This window comes from Notamacropus eugenii, chromosome 1 (assembly GCF_028372415.1).
Source record: "Notamacropus eugenii isolate mMacEug1 chromosome 1, mMacEug1.pri_v2, whole genome shotgun sequence".
Classification (NCBI taxonomy): domain Eukaryota; kingdom Metazoa; phylum Chordata; class Mammalia; order Diprotodontia; family Macropodidae; genus Notamacropus; species Notamacropus eugenii.
In genome coordinates, this window is record NC_092872.1 from 325899570 (window position 1) to 325920737 (window position 21168).

At 36.6% G+C, this 21168-nt stretch overlaps 1 protein-coding gene across 8 annotated transcripts in view; it reads left to right on the forward strand.

The window, feature by feature from the left end:
- Window positions 1-21168, forward strand: part of FERMT2 (FERM domain containing kindlin 2) — a 139902-nt gene that overhangs the window by 91891 nt on the left and 26843 nt on the right. For all 8 annotated transcript variants that reach the window (XM_072629691.1, XM_072629695.1, XM_072629696.1 and 5 more), the window contains 3 exons: window positions 3732-3839; window positions 5305-5439; window positions 10592-10641. In XM_072629691.1, coding sequence (XP_072485792.1) covers window positions 3732-3839; window positions 5305-5439; window positions 10592-10641 — 293 coding nt within the window. The remainder of the gene's footprint in view (window positions 1-3731; window positions 3840-5304; window positions 5440-10591; window positions 10642-21168) is intronic.

Genomic DNA, 21168 nt, shown 5'->3' on the forward strand with positions numbered 1-21168 from the left:
TATTGGTATACTTTATTTTTATTTCATCTCCATTTCCTAATTCATATTTACCCACTCTTATCCCTCCCAGAAAATCATTCATTATAACAAAAATAAAAAAAGAAAATAATTTCAGCAAAACCAACCAAGTCTGACAATACCTACTGTTCCATATCTGTTGTGCCCTGCCTCTGCAAAGAAGAGAGGGAGATTCATTCTTATTTTTTCCCCCATGGAAATAAACTTGGCCATGATTTCACAATATTTCGGGTTTTTAAATTAAATTTTTATTTTTTAGGGGGGGGGGGGGTCTGTTTTCATTTTCTTTTTATTTTCAGTTCCAGATTTTCTCCTTCCTTTCACCCCTTCCCCTATCCATTAAGAAGGCAAGAAATGCAATACCCATTATACAAATGCAAAACTTTTCTGCATTAGCTATGTTCTGAAAAATAAAAGCTAGAAAAGTAAAGAAAGGAAAAAAATGTGCTCCATTCAGCTCTCTGAGTCCATTAATTCTCTGTCTGGAGGTGAATAGCATTTTACATCATGTGTCCTTTGGAGTTGTGGTAAATTAATTGTGTTGATTAGAGTTACTAAGTCTTTCATTGTTGATTATTGTCACAATAATGCAGTTACTGTACAGATTATCTCCTGGTTCTGTTCACTTCACATCGGTTCATATAAGTTTTCTGAGAATTTTCATTGTTTCTTATGTACAGTATTCCATCGCAGTACTGTACCATAACTTGTTCAGCCATTTCCCAACATCCTCTCAGTTTTCAAATCTTTGCCACCACAAAAAGCTGCTTTAAATATTTTTTGTACATATGAGTCCTTTCCTTTTCTTTGATGTCCTTGGAGTGTAAATAGTGAGAGTTTTGCTGGGTCAAAAAGTACACACAGTTTTATATTCCTTTGGACATAGTTCTAAATTGTTTTCCAGAATGGTTGGACCAGTTCTCAGCTCCACCAGCACTTCATTAGTGTACTTATTTACCCTTATCCCCTCTAATATTCATCATTTCTGATGTGTGGTGGTACCTCAGAGGTGTTTTAATTCGCATTTCCCTAGTCATTAGTGATTTAGAACATTTTTCCTATGATTATTGATAAATTTAATTTCTTCTGAAAACTGCCTCTTCATATCCTGTGACCATTTATCAATTGATGAATGACTCTTACTTTTATAAGTTTTATTCCATTATATTTATCAGAGAAACTTGCTGCAAATTTTTTTCCCTCAGTTTCCTGCTTTTCTTCTCATTTTAGCTCCTTTGGTTTTATTTGTGAAAAAACTTTTTAATTTTATGTAATAAAAATTTTCCATATTTTTCAATTAGCAAAAATTTGCCTTATCTTCCTTTCCCCTCTAGTAGTTGAGAAAGAAGAACAAAACCCATTTCTAAATTAATTATATAAAAAAAAAATCTCATTTTACACTCTTTAGTCCTTCACCTCTGTATTAAGAGATGGACCATATGTTTAAATCCTGAGTCCTCAGAAATTGTGACTGAGCAGAGTTTCTAAGTCTTTCAAAGTTATCTGTCTTTTTACTATTTTTACACTGTATATAGCTGTGTATAGTATTCTGGTTCTGTTCATTTAACTCTACATCAATTCATACGTATCCTACTTGACAAGTTTCTCTGAAACTATTAAAGTACAAATAGTGTTCTGTCACATTTATATTCCGTAACTTGTTCAACTATTCCTCAGTTGATTTGCACCCTCCCCAGTTTCCAATTCTTTGCCACCTTAAAGAACAGGTATAAACTTTTTTGTATATCCTTGATTAAGAGTTTGTTTTGCCTAAGTCTAATTGCTCCTCCATTCTAAACAACCCCTCCTCCCCTTCAAATTTTTCCTTTTCTCCTTTTCCTCCTGTTTCCCTGAGTGAATATATTTCCTCCCCCAGTCTGGTGGGTGTATACATTCTTCTTTCCTTTGACCATTTCAGGTGAGAGTAAAGTTCGAGTATCAATTTCCTGCGCCCCCACTCGTTTCTCCTTTATGTATAGACTTGTGCCTGTTTATGAGGTAGTTTTCCATAATCTACTCTTTTTATTTTTCTTTTTGTATCATCAAGATAAAACAAAATTCCTACCAGTTACTACAGAATGCTGCTTATGATGATATTTTTTCTGTAGTCATTGAAAAACCACTTAACATACTGAAGTTGTATTACAGATGCAAAAAAATCTATTATGCCTCTCTCAGCTAGAGAAAACTTAATTTGAGGAAGCTGTCCCTTCTGTCAAATGCCAGCGTTTTGTTTCTCCAACAAAATGTGAATTAGAGCCAGATATCAGAATCTGGCTTACTTAACACACATTACACACCACTAGATCTTCATATTATATTTTCTACTCACTCTGGAAGGCTCCTTCTTCCTCCCATGACCCCTACCCTTACTTACTTGAAACAACTAGACTCATTTTGATCAGTTTTTTGCTAAAGTGAACTAGACCTGTAATTTTATTGTTTTAAGGAATTCTTGGTGAATAAATTCTTCCCAATGAAGATCTGCAACTGTTCTGAAGTTTACAGTTTTTGAGATTTGCCTGGAGTATTTAGAAGTTAAGAGACTTACTGAAAGTCCTGTTGCCAGTATATATTTCAGGGCTTGAACCAAGATCTTCCCTATTCCAAAGCCAGCTCTTTATCATACTGTCTCTTTCACTAAAATGTCCATATGCAAATAAGACGCCAGAACTGCAATTCAGATAATACCCAAATTTTACATATACTTGCAAAAATAAGATGAAATATTTAATTTGTGGTTTTGTCAATGTTGGTAATAATTTTGATTAATGAGATGTTGGTTTTACCTATTATATATTCTTAAGATTAAAAATGACAAAAACTGTTTCACTCAATTTGCTCACATAAGCATTGTATTCAATTAAAATCAGTCATTTTTGCCAGAATTAAATTTATATACACATATACATAGGTATGTACATAGAAATGTCAAAAAAAATGTGTCTATTCATACTCTAAAATAATTGCTTTTAAAATTATTATTCTTTTAGTAATATGATTGAATAGATCAATGTACTTATAACCGCTATTCTAGTTAGTTGCAGTGTTTGCTGTTCTCAAGGGCCTACCACATTTTATGTCTCTGCAGTGAATTCACAAAAAATCATTAATCTCTCATTCACTGTTTCATTCTAATGTGGTCAAGCTACAAGTTCTTTGTTTCTAGAAGTCAATAGTTATGCTAATATCTTAAGTTGTACTTCTGTTACCATACCATTTCCTCATGGAGTCAAAATCACCTTTCACTTATGGAAAAACAAAAACTAAAGCTAAAATTTAAAAAGCAGTAACAAATTTTAAAACAACTAACTGACTTTTTAACCAATTTGATGAGTTTTCTTATGTTTTTGACAGAAAGACAAGTGGGGTACATGTGCTCATGTATGAGGAAACTGGGTTGTTTTTTTTTTTAAACATTTCAGATAGTTTGTATTGAATAAAAATCAAAGAAAACTTTTAGATATAAAAGTAAGTATTGCTACTTGACAGTTTTTAAGTATTTGATATATTTTGTTTCAGTATATTCAATCTTTACAAATAGCCAAACCTAAAAAAGTACATTCTCCCCAAAGGAATTAGTTTATCAGTTAACAGAAAGAAGGAACATATCTTTGAGCTTTTTAGTGATTTTTGGAAATTAGGCTTCTGAGTTACAAAGTTCTGACGTACTTTTTTGGTTTAGATGTACTAAGTACTTTCATTTATTGCAGTATGATGCAATCAGGATCAACCAGCTTTATGAACAATCCAAATGGGCTATTCTCTTAGAGGAAATCGAATGCACGGAAGAAGAAATGATGATGTTTGCAGCTTTACAGGTAGGTGAGACAAAGGACTAATAATCACTCTTTATTTTGATTTGTTTTTTAAACTATAGAAATATCCTAAATACAGTATTCCTAACCTTTTGCTATGGGAATTATAAGTGGAAACAAGAAATTGTTAAAAAAAATGCATAGGATTTTTAAAATCATTGCATTTGACTTACTTTTTTATTCATTTATTTCCTGTTATAATTCCTATAGACAGGATGGGATAATGGTATATAAAACTAAGCTTGCAAATTTGACACAAATAATAATTTTAAACACCTTGTTAGATATTAATAAATCTGAAGATAAACTTCCAAATAATTTATATTTCTGAATAGAAAATTAAACATTATATTGAGTAAATTGACATTAATTTTGTGGTTTTACTTAGTATATTTGGAGAGGTTATTTAGTAGATACGTAAGATATGGTGATTTACATGTAGACCTTCCCTCAGTTTTTAAATTGTTTTCACACTATTGCTTAATCAGTTGTTAAATTTTATTTTAAAACACTTAGCTAAATGAATTCAAAAGTAGGTCCAAGTTATATATGGGATTATGGCCATTCTTTGCATCTAGTTGATCATATTCTAGGGGAAAATATCACTTAATAGCAATGTTTTCTACATTGAATTAAAGGTGAATCAAGAAACAGGTTTTGCCTTTCTCCAAGATGGAGAAATTACTGTCAATTCTAAATGTTAAGTATAGTGACCTTTTGTAGAGTAATCAGGCTATTTCCATTCTACTTTCTCTTTCTCGAGTTATTTGTTTGTCCTAAAACTTCTATTCTTGTATAGGGCCTAAGTGATGCAGTAGATAGAGTACTGGACCTGGAGTCAGGAAGACCTGAGTTCAAATTCAACCTCAGATTATGGGAGTATGTCACCTCTCTCCACCTGCTTTTCCTCATCTATGAAATGAGAATAATAGTACTTCCTCCCAGGGTTATTGTGAGGATAAAATGAGATAATACGTACAAAATATTTTTCACCTCTTAAAGTACTATATAGAAACTATCCTATGTTATTTATATATTTTCTTCTCCCCTTACAAATTTGTGAAGTGCTTTGCAAATCTTAAAGCGCTATATAAATGCTAGCTATTGTAAGTTGTTTATCATATCCCTTCCCTCCCTTCTCCCCCATGCCCCTCACAAATACTGCCTGTAATCCTTGAGATATGGATTTTGATGTGTTTAGAGCATTCTTCGTATGGCTTCCTTTTCTGTCCCAAAATTCTTGAATTGATTTTAAGTTCTGTTGATTTAGGAACAGTTTGTCAGTATGACCTCCATATTCAGGAAGATAAAGGGAAAAGATTTGTAAAAAAAATTTGTAAAGGAAGTTTGAAATTGAATCATAAAACATTTATATATTTTGCAAGTAAAAGCATGATATTTAGAATGGACTTACTTTGATTCTCTTTTAAATATTAAGGAAATTATAATGCATAATTTCTCTTTCTAGTATCATATCAATAAGCTGTCGATCATGTCATCAGAGAATCATTTGAACAACAGTGAAAAAGAAGTTGATGAGGTAGATGCTGCCCTGTCTGATTTGGAGATTACTTTGGAAGGAGGTAAAACATCAACTATTCTGGTAGGTGTAAATTTTACTTAGTTTAACAATATAATATTGATTATGAATACACATAGCACTGTGCCTTTTTTCTGTAGAACTTTGCTGTATTTTATGAGACTGTGCATGTTTGTGATATAGTGCTGTATACGAGAAAGAGCCCTAGCATTTGAGTAAGGAGAGACTGGAATCCAAATCCTACCTTTATCACTTTTTTTCTTTTAGCTTGCTTTTATTCCCTATTTTTCTCTATCTCTCAACTTCTAGACATGCCAATTTTAAAAAGAAAAAAAAGTACCAAATATGCATTATCAAGTGAAACAAAATCCTTAGCTATATCTAAAACTGTATATGCCCCATTCTAAATCTTGAGACCATCACCTTTCTCTTAGTAGTTAGCATACTTCATCATTGATGCTCCAGAATCATGATTGGTCACTGCACTGATTAGCATTCTGAACTAAATATGCATTTAATAACTTCCCTTAAGTTTTCTGAGCCTCAGTAAATTCATTTGTAAACTGGAAATTATAATGCAGCTTCACATTGTGCAGTGTGATCAAATGAAAAAAAATAACATAAAGCACTTTGCAACCTTATAATACTAAGTTCTCAACTTAACTTCAGTGGAGTTCAGACAAAAGTGGAACTGAGAAAAGTTGTCTTTCTATTTTATGTTTAATATTTTTTCATTATGCAGCAGGTGGGGGAAAAATGACTGCTATTTGTTACTCAGTAAAAGTATGTCAACCCATTTTCTGTAAGGTGACTGAAAGTATCTTTAGCCCAATACCAGTAACAGACATTGAGATAATATATACTTTTTCTTGTTGATTTTGAAAACTTTTCACTGCATGTACATTAAAGATTGTGAGTGTTAGATATGGCCACATCTATTAATTTTAAAACTCTTATAGTTCTAAAGCCTTTTCAAATCTTGCCATTCTTTTATTTTAGATGTTCTTTGGACTATTGAACAGGTGGGAAAAAATGACTGCTTTTTGTAGTTGAATAAAAAGTATTGGAATGTAAGCTTATCATTAGTAGGGTTACAGAAAATCTCCTTGGTACAATTCCATTAACTGACAGGGCAATATGGATGATACATAATTCATTGTTTCTATGTGATTTTGATTACTCCTAGCTAGTCTCTATATTTTGGAAGCTTTTTACATTGAGTATTTAGTCTGGTGACATCTATTGAAAACATTAAGTTTTTATATTATATCTGGGCAATTGTGGGCAGTCTATGATAATACTCTGGTTGCTGTCCAGTTTATTGGTTGAATTGTCAGGGATATTTTTGACTTATGTGGTCAGTGAGTCAGTCAGCATATATTTATTTAGCATGTAACTGCTATAACTGGCACTGTGTTCATTGCTGGAAATACAAAGTAAGATTACAAGATTCCTGGCCCTCAGGAAGTATGCATTCTAACATGGAGACAACATGTCAGTAACTAGGTATATACAACATATATACAAAATAAATAGAAGGTAATCTCAACTCAAACTAAGAGATTCAGATGAAGGGTAGAGCATTCTTACTCACTTCCCATGAGCAGATGATCATACCTTTGAGCTTGCCATCACCCATAAATGTACCATCTCCACATTCAAGAATTCGGAAATCCCCTTCTCTGACCATAATCTTTTTACTTTTTTACTTTTTACTTCTCCTTCTGCCTCTCCTTACAAAACCCTTCTTCACCTGCACTGTGACTTCCAATCCCTTGTCCCCTCAATTCTCTCCCAAACCACCTCCCCTCCATTAGCCATTTTCCCCATCTTGACTCCTTGGTGAACCATCCTCTTCTCTTGAGTCCCTAACCTCCATGTCCTGCCAAGCCTCAGCCTGATATCACTTCCACTGTTCACTGCCTTTGCTCCTGCACATATGCTGCTGAATGACAGTAGGAAAAAAATCACACAAATGTTCTGAGCAGGTCCACTACAAGTTTTTGTTGCACAACCTCAAGTAGGCCCTCACTCCTCTCAGGCAATCTTACTGTCCCTCCTTTATCAACTCTCTGTCTCACTTTCCAAAGCAGCTCTTCCAAACGTTTTCATCCTTCCTCAAATCTGTCATGAATTCCCATTCTCTTCTCTCTCAGCTGAGATCCTTATTTCATATTTTACTGAAAAAATTGAAGTCATTCTTCTTTATTGATCACTCTTTCTTTGCTTTTTTATCTCTAGGTCAGGCCACACATGGCCTTCTAGATCCTTGGATGTGGCCTTTTAACTGAGTCCAAGTTTTACAGAATAAATTCTTTTATTAATGGGATTATTTTATGAAGTTTGGATTCACTCAAACAGCTGCACTTGAGGACCTAGAGGGCCACATTTGGCCTCAAGGCTCCCCAGCCCTGCTTTAGGTTTTTAGGACACTACTCTCCCCTGCTTCTCCTCCTACCTATCTGACTGTTCTTTCTTTGTCTCCTTTTTCATATCCTCTTCCAGATCACACCCTTAAGGTTCTGTTCTAGGCTGTCTTCTCCCTCTACACTTGGTGATCACATCAGCTCCCATAGGTTTAATTAATCATCTTTATGCTGATGATTTTCAAATCTACTTGTCCTGCCCCAGATGCTGTTGATCACTAATATTGCATCTCTAATTGCCTTTCAGCATTTTGAATTGGATGTCCAGTGGACTGCTTAAATTCAGCATATCCAAAATGGAATTAATTATCTTTCCCCCTAAACCCTCCCACGCCTTCCTTCCCTTTTACTGTATAGAGCAGCACCATCCTCAAATTCCTCAGACTTACAATCTAGGAGTCATCCTGGACTTCACTCTCTCTCTTTTACTCCCCATGTACAATCTTTTGCCAAGGCATCAACACCACCTTTGCAACCTCTTTCAAATACCTCCCCTCTACCCCACAGTGTCTCATCTGACAATGCCACTACTCTAGTTTAGACCCTCACAAACTTATACCTGACTCTTGTAATACCCTCTGGGTAGATCTGCTGCCTAAAATATTTTTCTACTCTAATCCATTCTCCATTCAAACACCAAAATGATTTTCCTAAAGCATAGGTCTGATCATTTTGATCCCCACCCCTGCTACTCAGTAAACTCCAGTGACTCCCTGTTGCCTTTAGGATCAAATACAAAATGAATGCTGTGTTTAGCATTCAAAGCTCTTCATAACCTAACTCATTCCTACCTTTCCAGTCTTCTTACACCCCTTTTTATTGTTCAGTTGTTTTACTTGTGTCTGACCCTTTCCTCCATTTGGGATTTTCTTGGTAGAGATACTAGACTTTTACTTCTCCAGCTCATTTTATAGATGAGGAACTAAGGAAGACAGCTAATAAATGTCTGAGGCCACATTTGAACTCATGAAACTGAATTTCCCTGTCTCACGGCCTGGCACCCTTTCCATTGTGCTACTTAACTGCTTTGCATATACTCCTTACCCTCCCCTCTTTGATCCAGTGATACTGGCCTCCTGACTGTTTCACAAACATACTGCATCTCCTGACTCCTGGATTTTTCTTTGACTGTCCCCCATACCTGAAACCCTGACCTTCCTCAGCTCTTCCTACTGACTCCCTGGCTTATTTTAAGCCTTAACCAAAATCCAGTCTTTTACTGGATGCCTTCTTTTCTTAATCTTTCTTAATTCTAATGCCTTCCTGTTTATAGCTATTTATAGCTTGCTTTTTATGTATTCTTTGCATATTGTCAGCTTTATTAGATTTTAGGCAGAGACTATCTTTCGCCTCTTGCTATATCCCTAGGACTTCCCACATAGTAGGTGCTCAATAAAGGCTTATTAATTGATTGGTTGAAGGATAAAAATTGAGAAAAGGCCAATGAATTGAGCAAGTAAGAGATATTGGCAACTTTATACTATAAAGGATAATATAATATAAAGATTTTTAGTTTCAGCCCATGAAAGATTCTATTCAGCAAGCCTGGGTTTTGCTAAGTGTTAAATTTCTGCAACATAAATTTAATACAGCTTTTACTGTTATCTTTACATTATCTGCATTGATCTTTCCGTTTGGGATCCTTAAGGATAATCCTTCTATAATGTCTCATGGCAGTGACTAGTACTGGTATGCCTAAGCTCCTCCATTTCCATAAATTCTAATGGTTCAGGCTTTGGTGTTATTTATTGTTTTTTGGGGTTTTTTCTCTTGGTATTATTGTTAACAAGAACTTTAGAATGAACTCTTCCTGGGTAGACCTCGGTCAAATCCCATAGACACAATTTAACTGAATAAATCTTAATTTATTTTTTGAGCCCTCATAGCTTAAGTCATGGGCAACTTAAGTTCTTCGGGCCAGGGGGAGGGAAAGGTGTGCTCATAGAAGATACCTTGCTCATACAGAGTGTTCCAAAAGTCTTGAAGCAATTTTAAACCTTAATTGCTTAAAACTACACTGAGACTTTTGGTTTGCATGAGCCACTTGCAGGGGAAACCTGTGTTCACAAATGTTTTCAGTTTTAAAAATTATTTCTGTATGTTTCCAACATGTTTAACTTACTTCCTCCTCAATTTTGAACTATTTAACATCCCTTCAGTCAACCTTTAATTTTTGCAGAGGAATACTTAATTTCACCCATTTGAAAAAACTATGCCTCTTAAGTATTATAAGAAAATATAGTAATTAAATCATTAGAAATTTTTAAGGATTATGTAGGCTTGCAATTTTAGACACTTAGAAAACATAGAAATTAAGCTTTTAGCTTAAGATATATACCCATTCTCCCCAAATGATCTGATCATCTTCTGTGTAGAATGTAAGCTCCTTGAGGGAAAGGATATTCATTATGGTCTTTGAATCTCCAGTTTCCCTGTAAAACCATAGGTGCTTAATAAATGCTTATAGATTGATTTGTTCATATAATATTACCAAATTCAGTTTAAAATTTTGCAGTTTTGAAGTACCATTATTTTACTTTATATCATGGAAATAACTAGTCTTCCAAATTTTCACTTCCTTTTTAAACTTCCTTTTTTTTCTGTTTTAGAAATCTTGCCTTTTAAGAGGGATCCCATTTCATCATACCTTCAGAAATTTATAAACATTTGTATAAAATTTTGTACCTGAGATAATAATTCTTGATGTCAGATGCAAATTGTTTTAGAAACCAGAAAACTAGAACTAAATTTCAAACTTATACATAGCTGTTTCAATTTTTCTTTTTTAGGGAGACATCACTTCCATTCCTGAACTGGCTGATTACATTAAAGTTTTCAAGTAAGTAGGTTTTTAAAAAATATTTAACTTTTGTTTTGCTGGCAGATATATATCTAAAATAATTGTCTGTGGCAATAAGAAAAAAGAAAGATGCTTCTAATTATAACTGTGTAATCATATTATTATCAAATTGTCAGTGCATCAAAGATGTATCATTTCATTGGTAAAGGAACTCCTTTCATTCATGCCAAATTGAAAACTTCTTATTGTATTAGATTGTACGAAAGAGTTGCTCATTACCATTGGATTGGCCAACGAATCCTTCTGCTTTGACAACCCATGAAACAAACCTAAAAAAATACAAAATGGCCCTTAGTTCTCTTTCGCTGTTTCAGTGACTATGGCATAAATTAGGGCAAAGGGTCTTGAATCATAGAATTCTCAGACTCTGTAAACAATAATTTAATCATTGGTACTATAAATACAATATATTTATGCAATGAACAACTAGCAGATATACTGCTAGATAAAATAAGCAATATCCAAATACAAAATCTTGCTGCCAATGAAACTGAAAGATATAAGGAAGATATAGGTAAATGGAAAGCTATTTAATTGCTCTTCTTGAAGAAGCAAGTAAAAGAATAGGAGGATTTCATATTACCGTGCACCAGAGCAGAATCATCATTTTTATGCAACTCTTTGAAGTGCTCGTTGCAAATGTACATAAAAATAACACAATGAAGGTTGTGTGATGAATCTGTTGCCAAAGAGTAAAGGAACAGAGAAATTCTCCAAAGAACTCCACAAAATGTTCTAAGTCAAGGCAGCAAATTGGGTAATTTCAGTATAGAAGCAGGCACAGGGAAGAATAACAAAAAGCATGTTGAACAGAATGTTACAGGAAGAGGCTCAGTGTTGTAGAATACAAGGCTTTTGAGTACATCATTAATTGTCTTCAAGAAGAGCACTAGGAGGTCCTAGATATATCTGGCAAAGACCAAACAGTATCACAAAGGGTGAAATTTACCATCTTAACAAACAGGAAACAGAATTGGTAAGTTATATAAGAGTTACTTTTCACTAGTTAGAACAAAGATCAGAATCAGTAGCAAATTCCAAGAAAGGAGAAAGATTTAAAAAATATGAATTGCAACATTTAAAATTCTAAGATCTATGTGCCCTATTCAAGGAAACATATTGTTTGTGCCCAAAAATGTAAAAGATAAAGGCACTTATTTTCATTGCTATTTCTTAAAGAAGTTTGATCATTATCAAAGTTTGAATAGTCATTTCAATGAATTGACCAAAAAAGTCCAGATGCTGCCTGAACCAGCGAGTTCTTGATTTTCTTGCCAATTAGAGACATGGTAAACAAAGGGAGGGTTGTTGTGGGGTACGAACTAAAAAAAATTAAAAAATATGACCGAAGGGCATTGCAGTATATTAGCAATAGCATTGCCTCAGAAAGTAGTAAAGGAGTAAAGAGGAAAATAAGTATGCAGAAAACTTGACATACTGCCAAATTAAGTTATATGAGTGAAGGAAGAAGTACTTATTAAGCATTTCAGCATACAAAGCACTGTACTAAATATTGCAGATACAAATGAAAAGGAGATAACCCCTGCTTTCAAGAAACTCATTCTAATGTAGGAGACAGCATGGAAAAGAGATTTCAGCTGCAAGTCAGGTGAAAATGTGCCATGGTCTTCAGGGTACATCAGCAAAGCTAATAGTAATGTAGTTTCTTAAATGTCGTTTCCACCAATAAAATCATATGAAATCCAGATTTTATTTTCTTCTTCTCTTCAGCCTGGTAAACCTCTAACCTGAGGTTCTTCATTGCTCATTATTGACTCCCTCTCTGAGAAAACCATTTTGGGAAAGACTCCAGGCATGCCTCCTCCCTCTCTCTCTCAAATTCCATCTCCTTTTCCTCACCTGCCTCGATATGCCTATCTCCTTCTTTATATATGTTGTCTTCCCTCATTAAAATGTGAGTTCCTTGAGGGTAGGGATTTTCTTGTTTGCTTGTATTTGTATCCCCAGCTTTTAGAACAGTAGCTAGCACATGCTTGTAAAGCACTTAAGGCATGCCATCTCTGCGTGTGTCTGTGTTTGTGTGTGTGTATGTGTGTGTGTTTCTCTCCTCTCCTTTGTTCACTGCCTCCTGGACCATTCCTTTCCTCACTCCTTTTTCCATTCAAGCCATTTGACAGTACCAAGGACTTTGGTACAGATGATTTTATTTTCTGGGTCTTTGATAGCTGTTGTTAAGGAAGTGGTGGTATCAGCACTTTCAGAAGTAGTTGCTCCATAGAGGTAACTTTTCACGATGATACTGCAGGAGTTCAAGCAAGACTGACAATGGAGGTGGCACTGGTATTCCATGAAATTGATTCACATGCTCATTTTGTCTCTCCCTTAGGGTTCCTTGTTGCTTCAGCTAGGTTGGCTTGCCTGCCCTATAGGTTATAGTTGGTGGCGATGGCTAGCCCCTTCTCTACAGTAGAGGCATACTTTGTTTTTTGCACTTTGCAGATATTGCAGGGTTGGTTTTTTGTTTTGTTTTGTTTTTATATACTGAAAATTTGTGGCAACCCTGCATTGAGTAGTGCCATTTTTCAATAGCATATACTCACATCATGTGTCACATTTTAGTAATTCTCACAGTATTTCAAACTGTTTCATTATTATTATATGTGTTATGGTGGTCTGTAGTCAATAATTTTTGAGGAACTGTATCTATATAAAATAATGAAGTTAATAAATGTTGTATGTTTTAACAGTCGTACCAACCAGCTGTTCCCTTGTCTCTCTCCCTCTGCTTGGGTCTCCCTCTTGCCTCAGATACAAAAATATTATAGAATATTACATAAACTTAGCTGATGAAGTGGCAGCAGGGCTTGAGAGGATTGATTGCAATTTTGAAAGAAGTTCTACTGTAAATAAAATGCTATCAAGTGGCATCATATACTACAGAGAAATGTTTCATGAGAGGAAGACTCAATTGATGTGGCAGATTTCATTGTTATCTTGTTTTAAGAAATTATCACAGCCATTCCAACCTTTCACAGTCACCACTTGTCACCAACATTGAAGCAAGACTCTCCATCAACAAAAAGATTAACTTACTTGAAGTCTCAGGTGATGGTTAGCATTTTTTAGAAATAAAGTTTTTTTTAATTAAGGCATCTGCATTTTTTAACAAAATAATACTACTGCATACTTAATAGACTATATATAGTGTAAACATAGCTTTTATATGCACTGGGAAACCAAAGAATTCATGTAATTTACTTTATTGTAATATTTGCTTTGTTGTGGTGGTCTGGAACTAAACCCACAATATCTACAAGATATGCCTGTAGTTACATTCTCAGATGATGGCTTCAGGGCTTAGTCTGGAAATAGGGCCAGTGTTCTAAGAAGCTCTGCTCTCCTGGCTGTGCCTTTTTTTTAATATTATTTTTTATATTATGTATGCTTTATATATATTTATATATCTTTTTATATTATTTTTAATATCTAGATCATTTTTCCATTTGGTACTTATAGTATATGGTATAAGATTTTGGTCTAAATGTAAATTGCTTTCTAGTTTCCCCCAATTTTTTTTTTTTATTTTAATAGTAAGACCTTACCCAAATACCTGGCATCTTTAGGTTTATTGAACACTATGCTGTTATGTGTCCATTTGTTTCTTTTTTAAAATTATATAATTTATTTGTTTTCCACAAGAATTTGAATTCAAAATTTTCTCCCCATCCCCCACCAGAAGACAGCATGCACCCCATCCACCCTCTCCTTTAGTCTGTCCTCCCTTCTATCACCCACCCTTCTTCCATCCCTCTTCCCCTCTATTTTCCTGTAGGGCAGAATAGATTTCTATACTCCATTGCCTATATAGCTTAATTTCTAGTTGCATGCTGAAACAATTTTTAACATTCATTATTAAAACTTTTTTTTTTAATTTTTTTTTTATTTAACTTTTAACATTTATTTTCACACAATTTTGGGTTACAAATTTTCTCCCCTTTTATCCCCTCCCCCCCCCCAAACCCAAGCTTTCTAATTGCCCCTGTGACCTATCTGCTCTCTCCTCTATCCTCCCTCCCTGCCCTTGTCTCCGTCTTCTCTTTTGTCCTGTAGGGCCAGATAGCTTTCTTGACCCCTTAACCTGTATTTCTTGTTACCCAGTGGTAAGAACATTACATTTGGTCCTAACACTTTGAGTTCCAACTTCTTTAGCTCCCTCCCTCTCCACCCCTTCCCCTTGGAAGACAGGCAATTCAATATAGGCCATATCTGTTTAGTTTTGCAAATGATTTCCATACTAGTTGTGTTGTATAGGACTAACTATATTTCCCTCCATCCTATCCTGTCCCCCATTACTTCTATTTTCTTATGGTCCTTTCCCTCCCCATGAGTGTCGACCTCGTATTGCATTCTCCTCCCCATGCCCTCCCTTCCATCCTCCCCCCCACCCTGCTTGTGCCCCTGTCCCCCACTCTCCTGTATTATGAGATAGGTTTTCCTATCAAAATGAGTGTGCATTATATTCTTTCCTTTAGTGGAATGTGATGAGAGTAGACCTCATGTTTTTCTCTTGCCTCCCCTCTTTATCCCACCACTAATAAGTCTTTTGCTTGCCTCTTTTATGAGAGATAATTTGCCCCATATAACTTCTTCCTTTCTCCTCCCAATATTTCTCTCTCACTGCTTGATTTCATTTTTTTTTTTAAGATATGATCCCATCCTCTTCAATTCACTCTGTGCACTCTGTCTCTATGTATGTGTGCGTGTGTGCATGTGTGTGTGTGTGAACTCCCACCCAGTACCCAGATATTGAAATGTTTCAAGAGTTACAAATATTGTCTTTCCATGTAGGAATGTAAACAGTTCAACTTTAGTAAGTCCCTTATGACTTCTCTTTGCTGTTCACCTTTTCATGGTTCTCTTCATTCTTGTGTTAGAAAGTCAAATTTTCTTTCCAGCTCTGGTCTTTTCATCAGGAAAATTTGAAAGTCCTCTATTTCATTGAAAGACCATTTTTTCTCCTGAAGTATTATACTCAGTTTTGCTGGGTAGGTGATTCTTGGCTTCAGTCCTAGTTCCTTTGACTTCTGGAACATCCTATTCCATTCCCTTCTATCCCTCAATGTAGAGGGTGCCAGATCTTGTGCTATCCTGATTGTATTTCCACAATACTTGAATTGTTTCTTTCTAGCTGCTTGCAATATTTTCTCTTTCACCTGGGAATTCTGGAGTTTGGCCACAATGTTCCTAGGAGTTTCTCTTTTTGGATCTCTTTCATGCGGTGTTCTGCGGATTCCTTGAATATTTATTTTGCCTTCTGGTTCTAGAATCTCAGGGCAGTTTTCCTTGATAATTTCATGGAAGATGATGTCTAGGCTCTTCTTTTGATCATGGTTTTCAGGTAGTCCCAGAATTTTTACATTGTCTCTCCTGATTCTATTTTCCAGGTCAGTTGTTTTTCCAATAAGATATTTCACATTATCTTCCATTTTTCGAATCTGCGCGGTATGTTCTGAGATATCTGCCTTTCTCATAAAGTCCTTAGCATCCATCTGTACCATTCCAGTTTTGAAAGATCTATTTTCTTCAGTGAGCTTTTGAATCTCCTTTTCCATTTGGCTTATTCTGCTTTTGAAAGCATTCTTCTCCTCATTGGCCCCTTGCACCTCTCTTGCCAACTGAGTTAGGCTAGCTCTCAAGGTGCCAATTTCTTCAAGATTTTTTTGGTTCTCCTTTAGCAGGGAGCTGATCTGCTTTTCATGCTTCTCCCTCATCCCTCTCATATCCGTTCCCAGTCTTTCCTCCACCTCTCTAACTTGATTTTCAAAATTCCTCTTGAGCTCTTCCATGGCCCGAGCCCATTGGGTGGGCTGGCACAGAATCCTCGATTTCTGTGTCTTTGCCTGATGGCAAGCATTGTTCCTCCCAATCAGAAAGGAAGGGAGGAAGTGTCTTTTCTCAGAGAAAGTACCCTTCAATAGTTTTGTTTCTTTTCCCTTTTTTGGGCATTCTCCCCAACCAGTGACCTGACCTCTGAATATTCTCCTCACACCCCCCTCGCCTCCTGGTCCTCCCAGCCAGCGTTTGGGAACTGAGATTCAAATGCTGCTTCCCGCCTTAGGGTTTTTGGCGGGGGCAGGGCTGCTATTCAGTGTGAGAGTTAAGTTCAGGTGGTCAGGTTGGGGGCAGGGCTGCCTCTCTGGCTCAGTTCCCTCAGGGGGTTTATGCACAGACCTTCCACAATGGATCCAGGCTCCCGCCCGTTTGGGGAGCCCCTGTCTGTAGCCGCCTCTCAGCTTCTATCTCCTGGGGGGGCCCGAGCCATGGGGGCACCCCACTCCCCTCTCAGCCCGCCAAAGGGACTCTCTCACCTACCCCCGTCAGTCCCCTGTTGGTGGGGGGGCTTGTGCCACCACTGGAGATCCCGTCTCTGGAGCCTTCTCAGATCTGTGCCTCTTGGAGCCGCGGCCGCCACAGGTCCGGGCTGGGCTCCGCGTCTGCAGCGCGACAGACCTTTTGCGAGAGGTTTGCAGGTCCCTCTGTGGGTGGGGGGACCCGCGAGGCTGCTGGAGATCCCGTCCCCGTAGCCCTCTCGGATCTTTTCCTCACGGTGTCGTGGCCGCGGCAGGGCTGCCCTCTGCTCCCCGTCCCGGCGCCCAGTCCACGGCGGTAAGGACCCCCCGCGAGAGGTTTGCAGGTCTCTGTGGAACAGAAATCTCCCTCGTTCCAATATTCCGTGGTCTCTGGGTGCAGAATTTGCCCTGGGTTGGTCCCCTCTAGCCGTTCTGTGGTTTGTGTGTTCGGAGCTATGTGTATATGCGTCTTTCTACTTCGCCATCTTGGCTCCGCCCCCATTATTAAAACTTTTAAGTTCCATATTCTCTCCCTTCCTCCCTCCCCACCCATCCTCATTGAGAAAGCAAGCAGTTCAATACAGGTCATACATGCACAGCCATGCAAAACACTTCCATAATACTTATGTTATGAAAGACTAACCACATTTCCCTCTGTCCTATCCTGCCCTTCATTTATTCCATTCTCTCCCTTGACCTGTCCTCCCACAAGATTTGCTTCTGATTATCCCTTTCCCCAATTTGCTGTCCCTTCTATTATCTTCCCTCTTCTATCCCCTTCCCCTCTGCCTTCCTGCAGGATAAAATAGATTTCTATATCCAATTGAGTGTGTTATTCCCTCCTTAAGCCAAATTCCATGAGAGTGAGGCTCAATTATTTACTTTCATCTCCCCCTCTTCCCCTCCATTGTAAAAGCTCTTTCTTCCTTCTTTTATGTGAGATGATTTGCTACATTCTACCTCTCCCTTTCTCTTATTCCTAGTACATCCCATTCAACAGTCCATTTTATATTTTTTAGGTATTCTCCCTTCATATTCAGCTCACCCTTTGCCCTCTTGTCTGTGTATGTGTGTACACATATACATACATACATATACCCATGTATATATACATACCTATACACACCTACATATATGTATATATACATATATATATTCCCTCTAACTACACTAATACTGAAAAAGGTCTCATGAATTACAAATAACATCTTTCCACATAGGAATGTAAACAGTTCAACTTTAATGAGTTTCTTAGGCTCCTCTTTCCTGTTTGCCCTAGTCAAATTTTCTATTCAGCTCTGGTCTTTTGAACAAGAATGCTTGGAAGTCCTCTAGTTCATTGAAATTCCATTTTTTCCCCTGAAGTATTACATTCAGTTTTGCTGGCTAGATGATTCTTGATTTTAATCCTATTTCTTCTTTGATCTCTGGAATACCATATTCCAAGCCCTTCGATCCCTTATTGTAGAAGCTGCTAAATCCTATATTATCCTGATTGTATTTCCACAGTACTTGAATTGTTTCTTTCTGGCTGCTTGTAATATTTTTCTCATTGACCTGGGAATTCTGGAATTCGGCTATAATATTTCTAGAAGTTTTCCTTTTAGGATCTCTTTTAGGAGGTGATTGGTAAATTCTTTCCATTTCTATTTTACCCTCTGGTTCTAAAATATCAGGGCAGTTTTCCTTGATAATTTCTTGGAAGTGATGTCTAGCCCCTTTTTTTGATCATGGTTTTCAGGTAGACCAATAATTTTTAAATGATCTCTCCTGGATCTATTTTCCAGGTCAGTTGTTTTTCCAATGAGATATTTCACATTGTCTTCTATTTTTTCATTCTTTTGGTTTTGTTTTGTAATTTCTTGGTTTCTTATAAAGTCTTTAGCTTCCATCTGCTCCATTCTAATTTTTAAAGAACTATTTTCTTCAGTGAGCTTTTGAATCTTCTTTTCCATTTGGCCCATTCTACTTTTTAAAGCATTCTTCTCCTCATTGGCTTTTTTGACCTCTTTTGCCACTTGGATTAGTTTATTTTTAAAGGTGTTATTTTCTTCAGCATTTTTTTGGGTTTCCTTTAGCAAGCTTTTGACTTACTTTTCATGATTTTCTTGTATCACTCTCATTTCTGTTCCCAATTTTTCCTCCACCTCTCTTACTTGGTTTTCAAAATCCTTTTTGAGCTCTTCTGTGGCCTGAGATCATTGTGTATTTTTTTTGGAGGTTTTGGATGTAGAAACCTTAACTTTTATGTCTTCCTCTGATGGTACACTTTGTTCTTTCTTATCCAAAAAGATGAAAGAGAATACCTGTTCACCAAGAAAGTAACCTTCTGTTGTCTTTTTTTTTTTTTCATTTTTTGGGGCATTTTCCCAGCCAGTTACTTGACTTTTGAGTCCTTTGTCAAGTGGAGGGTATACTCTAGGAACCTGTTAAGTTCTCAGTTCCTCCAAAGTGGCACAATCAAGGGAGAGGAGTTTATTCCTCTCCTGGACTGCACCCTTGTCTGTGAGGAACCATAAGCACTCTTCTGCACAGGATCTGTGAGTAGTATTCCCTCTCCAGAGTCTTCACAAGCTCCACTGTACTATTGCTCTTCTTCACCCCAGGTCCACCACTCAGGACTGAGACCCAGATCAGGTGCTTCATTTCCCTAGGGTCTTTAGTCAGAGAGCTCCAAAAGTGGATGCTGCTGCCACCCTGGGGCCAGGGCTGGGGCCAGACCAGGCTCCCTTCTCACCCAGATGAAAGAGTTTTCTTACTGACCTTTGAAGCTGTCTTTTGGCATTGTGGGTTGAGAAGTATGGGAACCACAGCTGCTATAGACCTTTCCTTTTGGCCTTCCAGGCTGTCTTGGGCTGGAAATCTTTTTCACTCTGTTGTTTTGTGACTTCTGCTGCTCTAGAATTTGTTCAGAGTCATTTTTTACTGTGTTTTAAAGTAAATTATTTTGTGGGCTATGGGGCTAGAGCTAGAGTAGGTCCATCCTTCTACTCTGACATTTTGGCTCTGCCCCTGTCCATTTGTTTCAGTGTGTTGTTTGCTTACTTTGTTCCACTGATCAGTGTTGGGTTTTTTTAACCAGAGTCAAGTTGTTTTGATGGGTAGTACTTTGTAGTATAACATCAGAGCCAAGTCTTCTTTCTTCTTAATTTTTTTTTATTTCTCTTGAAATTCTTGACCTTTTTTTCTTCCCTTTGATTTTTGAAGTTATTTTTTTCTAGTTCTCTAAAATACTTTTTGGTATATTGATTGTTATGGCACTGAAGAAGTTAACCTAGCTAGTATTATCATTTTTATTATATTAGCATGGCTTAGCCATGAGCAATTAATATCTGTAAACTTATATAGGTCTGTATTTCTGTAAAGAATGTTTTAGAGTTATATTCACATAATTCTTGTGTGTTTCTTTGCTGATGGTATCCCAGATATTTCATCCATTCAAACAAAAATTTTTTTGTTTGTTAGTTTTTTAGTTTCTCTATATTGCTTCCTTTTGAATATGTAAAAGCCCATTTTTTAAAATACTAGTATTTCCCCAGGATGATCTATGTCTGGAAATCATGAAATAGCACAAACTTTCACAAATTAGAATTATAAATAACTCAAAATGCAAAGGAGAAACTTATGAGCAGGTATAAGTAGCATATTACTTATATGATGGTATAAAATAGGGGTTCTTAACCTGATAGATTTCATGGAGTGCATGAATTTGGATAGGGAAAATCTTATCTTAATTTTCACAAACGCTAACTTAACTTTAGCATTTCCTTTCATTAAATATAGGCAACAAATTTTATTCTGAGAAAGAGTCCATAAGCTTCACAAGACTACTGTATGGGGTCCTTGGCCCCCAAACAGTTAAGAAACCCTTACATGAAAGATCTCATCTAAGAAATCTATCTAATCTTAAAAGAAAATAGGCTATCATCATGTAGAAAGAATAAGGGACAGCAGGGAGAGCTCCCAGCATACTTTGTAGAAGTTCCGTATAGCATTTATGAGGAGACTTGAGATGGTAGAGAAGGGGAAGTTCTCTCTCCTTCCACACCAAATATACAGGAGCCTCAATATTCAGAAAACTGAGCAATGACAGGAAAAGGAAAAAAGGTAAAGAACCCATTGGTCAGTCTGTAAACATTTACTAAGTATCTGGTATCTGCCAGGCAACTGTGCTAAGCACTGGGTATATGAATAT